General features: G+C 48.9%; 3 protein-coding genes across 3 annotated transcripts; 2 read left to right on the top strand and 1 right to left on the bottom strand.

The window, feature by feature from the left end:
* Positions 1-1,245: 1,245 nt before the first annotated feature.
* Positions 1,246-2,792, top strand: PADG_06382 (uncharacterized protein; the record flags this gene model as incomplete). Its single annotated transcript, XM_010763569.1, has 3 exons — positions 1,246-1,416; positions 1,543-2,487; positions 2,592-2,792. 3 exons carry the CDS (start codon positions 1,246-1,248, stop codon positions 2,790-2,792), a joined length of 1,317 nt encoding a protein of 438 aa, XP_010761871.1.
* A 711-nt stretch (positions 2,793-3,503) lies between these two features.
* On the bottom strand, positions 3,504-6,443 carry PADG_06381 (metal cation transporter MSC2; the record flags this gene model as incomplete). The annotated part of the gene is made up of 4 exons (XM_010763414.1): positions 3,504-4,335; positions 4,400-4,618; positions 4,699-5,952; positions 6,046-6,443. The coding sequence occupies 4 exons, from the start codon at positions 6,441-6,443 to the stop codon at positions 3,504-3,506; spliced, it is 2,703 nt and encodes a 900-aa protein (XP_010761716.1).
* A 1,358-nt stretch (positions 6,444-7,801) lies between these two features.
* PADG_06380 (chitobiosyldiphosphodolichol beta-1,4 mannosyltransferase) lies at positions 7,802-9,456 on the top strand (the record flags this gene model as incomplete). Its single annotated transcript, XM_010763413.1, has 3 exons — positions 7,802-8,063; positions 8,135-8,331; positions 8,491-9,456. 3 exons carry the CDS (start codon positions 7,802-7,804, stop codon positions 9,454-9,456), a joined length of 1,425 nt encoding a protein of 474 aa, XP_010761715.1.
* Between the last annotated feature and the right edge of the window lie 250 nt (positions 9,457-9,706).

Here is a 9,706-nt window from a genome sequence, read left to right as displayed (position 1 = left end):
GAGCAGCGGTGGACATGGCTTGGACGGTGTAGGGAGGACGGATGGACGCGGGGGGGATTGAACTGGCAGGGCGGGGAGGGAATGAGGTCCGAGTACCGAGTTAATCAGGGTGCTCAGCGTAGATAGAACGATATCTGCAAGGAGATGGTTGTCTGGTCACAGAAGGAGGAGATCCAGCAGCACAACAACAACGACAACAACAACAACAACAACAACAACAACAACAACAACAACGGTTGGATGAAGTATTTGGGGATCTAATTTAGCTGATTAACGTTTTTAAGTTGTGAATTTGGTTGCTCGAACCAGTTGACATCACTAGTTAAGTTAACTAGTTAGTTAAGTCAGTTGGGTTAGTCAGTGTGGTTAGGAGTGAGTGAGTAATCAATCAATGCTCCGGGCCCCCAGCAGAACTTTGTTGCCCATCTCGTGGCGCGGGGGGGGGGGGGGGTTGACCAATACGGTCCGATGACTCAGCCGGGTTATTGTTACTCCGACGCCACCTTCTGCGTCCCCCCAAGCTGCCCCAGCTGCGGCAACGGGCAGCAGCCAAGACCAACCCCGTGAAGCGCTTAGCCACGGCACGTACCAGCTAACCTCATCAAGGGATTAGTCAGATGGTTGTAACCTTGGAAGGTTTTCGCCAAGTTCATTCTTGCTGTGGGGGAGGAAGGCACGTGACAAGGCAAGCAAGAGACAGCAACAAACTGCTTACTTTGTAACTTGGCTACTACTGAGGTACCTTACCCCTCCCCCCCCCCTGGTGAAATACTGGTTGGATACTTACTTGGTGGATACTTGGGGTTTGTTTGCTTGTTGTTTGCTTGTTGTTTGCTTGTTGTTTGCTTACTCAATTGGTTAGTCAAAAACTGACCGCTCCTTTTTTGCCCGCTCTTTTTTTGCCTGCTTTTTTTTGCCTGCTCTTTATTTTTTGTCCCGCGAGAAATCCCGGGTTTGGGCCGACTCCAACCAACCAAACCAACTGAACCACCAGAGAATGAATATATCCAGACAACACAAAATACTAGTTTCTTTGCCTCTTCTCCTCCTCTATCCCCCTCCCTTGTTTCCTGTCTGTATATTGTTCTTGCATTTATAAATATAATATATATATATATATATATCTTCTGTCGCATTTCCCCTGCTTTCCTGTATATACCCGTCTCCGTTCGATTCCCTTCGCCGCGCCCTCGCGTCCGCCCGTCGACACCGGACACAAACCCCGCAGATACCACCACATACGCAATGCCGTCCTCCCTCCGCGCTGCCTCCAGACTTGTCCCCCAGGCGTCTTCAATTGCAAGATCCTCCCAGAGACTGGGCCAGGTCCAGAGACATTTCAGCTCCTCCAGATCCTGTCCCCAGCAAATACAAGACGCCTATATCCTCAGTGCCGCCCGCACCCCAACAGCCAAGGTATACATCCATAGTATATGTCTCTATATATCTCAGAAAAGAAAAAGAAAGTAAAAGAAAGAAAAAGAAAAGAAAAAGAAAAAGTCAAAGAAGGAAGGCAGATTCAAGATATCTAACCTGTTGCAGTTCAATGGCGCCTTCGTCTCCGTCTCTGCCCCCGAGCTCGGCGCCGTAGCCATCAAAGCCGCCATCGAAAAATCCCGTGTCCCCATCGAGAAAATCAAGGACGTCTACATGGGCAACGTCCTGTCTGCCTCCGTTGGCCAGTCCCCCGCCCGTCAAGCCGCCCTCTTCGCGGGCCTCTCCTCCTCCGTCGAGGCCGTTACGATCAACAAAGTCTGCGCCTCGGGACTGAAAGCAGTCGTCTTAGCCGCCCAGAATATCCAACTGGGTCTGGCTGAGGCACAGGTCGCCGGCGGCATGGAGAACATGTCCAGGGTCCCCTACTACGTAGCACGGGCCAGCCAGCAACCGCCCTTCGGCAACGTCACGATGGAGGACGGCCTCATCAAGGATGGCCTGTGGGACGTCTATGAGCAATTCCACATGGGTGTCTGCGCGGAGCAGACCGCGAAGAAATACAACATTTCCCGCGAGCAGCAGGACGAGTACGCCATCCAATCCTACAAGCGGGCCCAGAAAGCCTGGGCCGAAGATAAGTTCGCAGACGAAATCGCCGTCGTGACCGTCAAGGGGAAAAAGGGCGACACCTCCGTCTCCAGGGATGACGGGTTCGAAAACCTGCGCGAGGATAAGCTGAAGACCCTGAAGCCTGCCTTTGTTCGCGATGGCACGGGCACCGTCACTGCTGGCAACGCCTCGACCTTCAACGACGGTGCCTCTGCCCTCGTCCTTACGAACAAGGAACTGGCCCAGAAGTACGGCTCTGGAAACCGGGTGCTCGCCCGCATCGTCTCCTCCGCTGATGCCGCCCTTGATCCCGTGGACTTCCCCGTCGCCCCCGCCAAGGCCGTCCCCATCGCCCTTGAGCGCGCTGGCTTGACCAAGGACCAGATCTCCATCTGGGAATTTAACGAAGCCTTTGCTTCCGTGATCAAAGCCAACGAGAAGGTGTGTTCCTTTCTCTCTTTACTTTCTTACTTTCTTCTTCTTCCTGGACCAACAACAACAACATCACCAAGCAACAAAATCTAACCACTTCCCTCTTTCTATAGATCCTCGGTCTTGAAAACGCCGTCGTCAACCCCCTCGGTGGCGCCATCTCCATTGGCCACGCCCTAGGAAGCTCCGGCTCGCGGATTCTCACCACCCTCCTCCACCAGCTGAAGCCAGGCCAGTACGGTCTCGCTGCCATCTGCAACGGTGGTGGTGCCGCTACTGCCGTCATCGTCCAGAGGTTGGAGAGCGTCGAGTAGAACATGGGTGCGCGTGTAATCGGTCCGTTCTTGTTCCATACCAATGTATTACATGACTCTGTGCGATACAACACTCCGAATGTATTATATGACTCTGCGATATAGCACTCCCGGGTAATTTACAACGTTTTAGCGCTCTATCATATCAACGACTGTTCGGCGTGCTTCACTTATTACCCATGTTCATTGTATATACGTTTCATCCAGTCAGACATTGCCGCTCGGCTCATTTGTCCAGGCTTATATAGACATCATTTTTTGCTGGTTTGCAAAGTCTAAGACTAATGACATTGTTAACGGAGGCACTATACGCGTTCTCTACTCTGAGTCAAGCGATGGTTTCGTGCAGGGATGACAGAAATATTGCTGGAGTTTTAGTACCGAAATGTAAATATAGATAGAACATGTAACTATATGCTGTGGGCAGGACAACCATTGACCAAGCCGACTGCAGTGCATGGCATATTCAAAGCACACGAGAAAATATGGCATAATGACGTAAAAAAGTGCAACCAAAAAAAAAAAAAAAAAAAAGGGGGAAGGGGGAAGGGGGAAGGGGGAGAAATTATGCAGCACACAGCAAACGGGAAACCAATGATATATGAAAAATAACATTATATAAATAAATAAAAATAAAAACAAAAGGGTAATATGTGACAAAGAAATTACCATCCATAACCGTTGCACTGGCTGTCAAAATATTCTCGTTTGTCAACTTGTCGGCTTATTACCACTACCGCACCAACAGCGGCTCTCCCCTTCGCGCTCAACCTGTACCAAGATATCGATGTTCATTGCGCCCAGGTAGCTGATCGTTCTTCGCCGGACGTCTTCTATGTCTGCCCCGTGCGACGCGATTACATGTATCACTCCTAGGATTCGTTGCCCGGCACAGTGCTCGTGCTCGTGCTCGTCGCTGCCGCAACCGCTGCCGTCAAGAGGATGGCTGTGGATATGATGGCTATGGTTGTTGTCATGGTGGTGGTGGTGGCTGTGGTGATAGTGTTTTTCTTTATGATCATGCACTGTATCATCGAGCCAGAATTTCGGAACCGTATATCCCACCACCCCACGCAAAGTACTCACGCCAGCTAGCGCATCGCGCAGGGTATACTCGACATCTGCGGGAAGGGCGAGCAGCAGGGTTTTCGATGTGCTTGCCACGAGTGGGATAGCAGAGGCAAAAATGAGAATGGCTATGAGGCAGGAGGCAATGGGGTCGAACCCAGGCCACTTGTAGTAATGCACCAGGATCGTGGAGATAACCACAGCTACGGATCCAAGGGTGTCAGCAAGGATGTGGAGGAATATTCCGTGCATGTTTTCGTTGGAGTGGTGTGTGTGTAGATGACCCGGACCGTGGTCATGGCCACCATGGGAGTGGGAATGACCGTGATGATGACCATGACCAAAAGCAACAATGCCCACCATGTTGACTGCCAGCCCCGCAGCACTCACGAAGAGGAGTTCCCGAATTCTATGAACTTCACTGCCAGACATGAGCCTCTCAATGGCCTCGTAGATGATCTCGATGCTTATAATCCTGTAATGATTTGTCAGTTACTAGAAGGTTTGTGACGCCCCAGCACCGGTATAAAGCGACATACATGAGAAACACGCCATTGGCAAAACCAGCTAATGTATCTACTTTTCCGTACCCATACGGGAACCTTACGCTTGGTGGCCATTTACTCATCACCGCGGCAGACAGACCTACTGCGAGAGCGAAACAATCAAATAACATATGAATGCTGTCGCTCAGCAAACCAAGAGAGCCTGTTATGATTCCATAGCACATCTGGACGAGCATGAATACGAAATTGAGACTTGTAACAGACAAATAAGTGTTAGTGTGCCCTTACAAACTTGGACTGTATATTATTTTGGTCTCGGGAGAAAAACTGACCACATGAAATAAAATATCCTTCTTGAATCCTTTTCTTTGATGATCCCGTACATAAAAGGCCAGTGCTCGCATATATTCAGAAGCCATCTCGTCGCATGAGATGGGCGGCCCTCTCCACCGTGATGGTGGGTATTGTGGTGGTGATGGTGGTAAACATGATCTCCTTGTACGTGCGTTATATGGGAATGTGCAGGGATTTCTGGTTTTATCGATTTAAGGTCTAGATGAACTAGAATATAGCCAAGAGCGATGAAAGCACAAGAGGTCAAAACGCCTGAGAGTTCCAAATGGGATGTAATAGCGTTGACGACAAGGGCAGAGCTGGATCCTGAAAGAAACCCTAACTGATGTCTACTTTGGAGAGTTGACGGTGTGACATTTAGAAAGGACACTGCTGAGAGCAACCCAACCAACAACGCAGTCACTAACGCCGGAAAAGTGATAAAATTAACACCTGTCGTATATCCAACGACAAGGCTGAGACTTGCTAGAAAGGCACCCATCTGGACAAATGTTCTTGTACCTGCCAGGGCAACAGCTGAGGTCATCGCCGGAACACCAGGGCCGGAAGGGATGGCTTCAGTCACCGAAGGCTCATATGTTGGATCCTTAGGATGGAAAACAGAAGGTAACTTAGGAACATTTAAGAAAGGAGGTTGGATAATAAATACTGAGAGGAAAAGGGCCAAATATCCTCTAATCAACAGTGATAGGTCGGTAGACGACGTGAATTTTGCAATATCTAGAAACAATATCCCAAATAAGCAGCAAACTGTTCCCTTGCGCTGTTTTAGACGAAAAATAGATTGTCTCTGGTGGTTGCTTTTAGAGTCAAGCTGGACAACCGGGGAGACGCCAGACACCAGCAGGAGAAGCATTGCGATGGCAACTCTTCCATGATCAAGAAGCATTGAGGAGTAAAATGGCAACCCGATGGAGATGGCAATGAGGACAGCATTTCGAAAGGCCCGAATATTTGATACATTAGATACTGTCTTTCTGGTTGAATCGTGGAGTGAACTGGACTGGTTCTTCTTCCTGATCTCATAAAGACTCATCGCCAACATTGTGATGGAGACCAAAATGGAGGTATCGAGAAGAGCCCTCCTCCTTGGGCTATGGTAATTCACAACACCAATTTCTACAGACTCATTCTGGATATGCCTTTCTGAGTCATGGTTGGACGGATATGTGCTCATCAATGCTGATGACAGCATGTATGGGATGGACACCAGCATGCCGGTAATAACTTCACTAGAGAGTAGCCTTAAAGCCAATAAAAGTCAGCATTCGCGAATGGCCACCTCTGTAATATCGGAATTCATAATCCATCCATGAGAAACTAACTTGTTCATGAGCGTGGCTGATTGATACGCACTCTCTGAATCAAAGGAATTGTCCCTGCGTGCTGCAGTTGCCGTATCTGGAATACCTGAGGTAAATCCCAGAGAACCACAACCTTCATTGTTTGTGCACCAGTTGTTACCCGGCGCGGGCTCGGAGTTTAAACCATCAGGTGATCGTGGGGGAATTTCGGAGTAATGGCGAGCATGTCCCAGCAGTGAATGTGTCGCTGTCTCTGCTGCCAGGCCATTAACAATATCTGGTGTATTAGAATAGGCAGACAAGTTGTCTCCCGCATAAGGCAATGACATCGACTGCTGGCCAAGTGAAGTATATCCGCCGCGAGATCGCCGATCGCCTGGCGGTGGAAGATGGAGGCCACCACGGACAGGATTGTCCATGGCTGAGTCTGAGGGAGAGGGCATCATACAATGGCCCTCATTATATATTGAACGAAACCAATCTTGCCAATAGAACGGTAGTCCGCTGGGTTGATACGGATGTGTAACAGATCTTTGACAGCAGGTTTGATGTGACCTCTTGATTCAGCTGAATCAAGGAATGAAGCGAGGATTTATGGGTATATCCAGCGCTGAGGCTGTTGATGGAAGCTTTTCAGCTATAAATTATCATCCCCTTCATTCCACCGTTGTTGATGTTGTTGATGTTGTTGATGTTGTTGACGTTGCTGTTTAGAGTTGCTCTGCCCCTGAAAAGCAGCCGCAAATCGTCAAAATATGCGAGAAACCTTGGGAAGTCACATGGTTGGCGCTATATCATGTGATCTCTCAAGCTAGGCACGTGGGCGTATGTGGCCCGGGCTGCCGCCCCGCCGCACGTGATATACGCGTATATTAATGGATCAGGTGATCCCCTATGCGATTGCACATTTGGGTCTAACAGTCTAATCTGTTAGGATATCATGACCTCTATGGAATTTGTGATCGTCAATAGCCCAGTATAGACTATGTAGTCTAACAGCAACACGGGTCAATCTCTCATCTTCATGCTCCGATCCCACGTGACTCCAATCCCCCGTGGGGTTGGGCACACCAGATGTGGGTATCCATGAATGTAGTTTTGTACGGGCAGGGGAAGTAGTCGTTCAACAATCCCGCCATCTCAATAATTATTCTCCACCAAACGCTCCCTAGGCCCTGATGAACCACGCTTATCTAGCGCCTAGACACTTCCAAGAATTGTTTCGGTGTCGAGAAGCAGGAGAAGTCTGGCCATGAAAACGATGAGAAAACGTTGAGTGGACACTTGAGTAAAGACGCAATTTTGAAGCGGCACATCCCCCCCCCTCTGATACTTCCCATTATTATTGATCTGGGCTATCTGCAAGGGGCAACGGCATCCCGATTTCGGGTGCCGACCGGCAAGCCGAGAATCTTCACCGATAGGAACGGAACGGAACTGCGGATTAACTATTTCACCGGCAGAGACTTGCTCCCGAAGGGAAAGCGGCAAACCGCAAACCGCCAACCGCCAACTTTAAACATGGGAAAACATCCATCTAGTGCAGCCAGAAGAAGAGGAGAAGGAGATATAGTAGCGGAGTTCAGCAGTAATAACTCCCCTCCCCGAGTACTCTGTGTGCGAGTTTTGACTTGTCACCTCGTAGGCCTCTTCAGAGTTAATGCTAATAGTCCGCACTCTGGTGCAGGTGTCTAAGGGGAAGGGAAAGGTACACCGTATTTGCTCGAAACCCGGCACATAGCCCTGTGCAGTTGGTTCTGGTTCTTCTTCGCTTGTCATGTTGACAGCAATTGGCGCGGGAGCGTTGTTCTTCACAACTCTGGTTATATCGACCTTGCTATTAATTTTGCCCTCTCGTTATGAGCGGAACCAGCCAACGAGTCGAAACCCCCCCTCAGATTCCAATCAACGCATTCGGAACCCTACTTCATCAGTCCAGATCGTGGTGCTTGGAGATATTGGTCGCAGCCCACGAATGCAATATCATGCCCTGAGTATTGCGAATCATAATTGCGATGTCTCTCTTATTGGATATACAAGTATGCCGTGCCTGCTTGCTCTCTCCTCTGGAAAACCCTCCTTCATTTTATTGACCCTGCACAACTATCAGGTTCGGCTGTCCACCCTGACTTGGTGAAAAATCCTCGAGTGGCTATTGTGCCTTTAGCTTCACCTCCAAATTTTCTCAGAACTAGCAATAGATACCTTTTTCCAGTTCTTGCTGCTCTGAAGCTGTTGCATCAGACATGGTGCTTATGGCTTGCCGTGGCATATCGGTCAAAACCTGCGCAATGGATGCTAGTCCAGGTCAGTCATTGTCAATGCACTCCCATGGATCGTTAATTCCCATTTTTTACCCCTGTGGTTTCTGCTAAGGATCTGAGTGGGATCCACCTTATTATGCTTATTTTTATTCTTTCTTTTGTTCTGGCGGCTGAGATATATATCTTGAGTTCCTCGTTTCAGAATCCACCTGCGGCTCCCACCCTTGTGATAGCACACCTTGTGTGCAAACTTCGCAACAGCTGCCTGATCATTGATTGGCATAATTTTGGATACTCCATCCTGGCGTTAAAACTGGGTAAAGGCCACCCGATGGTGAAGATTAATAAGTCCCATGAGGCCTCGTTTGGTCGCCTCTCTGCGGCGAACTTTTGCGTCAGTAAGGCGATGGCGCGACAATTACGTGATGATTTAAAAATAAAAGCACCCATTCTTGTGTTGCATGATCGGCCTCCTGCCCTCTTCCAACCCTTTCAGAACGATGATAAAAAGTATGCCTTCCTCTCGTCTCTCCCAGAGACATCAGAATTTGTCCGTGATATGAGGAATGGGGCATGTCGCCTTCTCGTGAGCTCGACTTCATGGACACCGGACGAAGATTTCTCGATTTTAATCGACGCTTTATGTCGCTACTCAGCTATATCCTCCACGGTGAATTATGACCTGCCACGGCTGGGAGTCATAATAACCGGCAAGGGACCGCAGCGTGATATGTACCTTTCGAGAGTTGCGAACTTGATGGCCGAAGACAAACTTAATAAAGTGGTAATTAAATCAGCATGGCTAAGTTTGCAAGATTACGCCCAGCTTCTCGCAAGTGCGTCTCTTGGTGTGTGTTTGCACACCAGCACCAGCGGCGTTGATTTGCCCATGAAGGTTGTGGACATGTTTGGAGCTGGGCTCCCGGTTGTTGGCTGGAGTCGATACGAGTCATGGCCAGAACTGGTAACGGAAGGCATAAATGGCCTTGGGTTTGGGAGTCCCGATGAACTCCTCGCTCACCTTCTGGATCTCTTTGGCGATGATGGCAAGAAACTAGCAGTACTTCGCCAAGGTGCGCTCCAGGAAAGCAAACGGCGATGGGATGACGAGTGGGATGCGGTTGCTGGAAAACTATTTGACTTGGATTCCCTTCCAAATGATAAATAAGTAGAATTTAATTATCTAGTCTCAAATTCAGTTACGAACTGGTGATATTAAAAAAAAGTGTATTTTACCTAATCTTATGCCATTACTCCTTGTTCTGCTCTGTACCTGGCTGGTAACGTTAAATTTGTAGCGCCCTCACTGAAAATGCCCTCAAACTATCACCTAAAGTAAAGAACCTTATCAAAAGGAATTAGCTAAACCGTGAGACCCGTAGATGGCCTCGTTACGCAACTCATATATTTTCGTCAAA

Source organism: Paracoccidioides brasiliensis (genome assembly GCF_000150735.1).
Source record: "Paracoccidioides brasiliensis Pb18 unplaced genomic scaffold supercont2.8, whole genome shotgun sequence".
Taxonomy (NCBI): Eukaryota; Fungi; Ascomycota; class Eurotiomycetes; order Onygenales; family Ajellomycetaceae; genus Paracoccidioides; species Paracoccidioides brasiliensis.
Note: the sequence above shows the minus strand (reverse complement) of the source record. Positions and strands in the feature narration are given on the sequence as shown.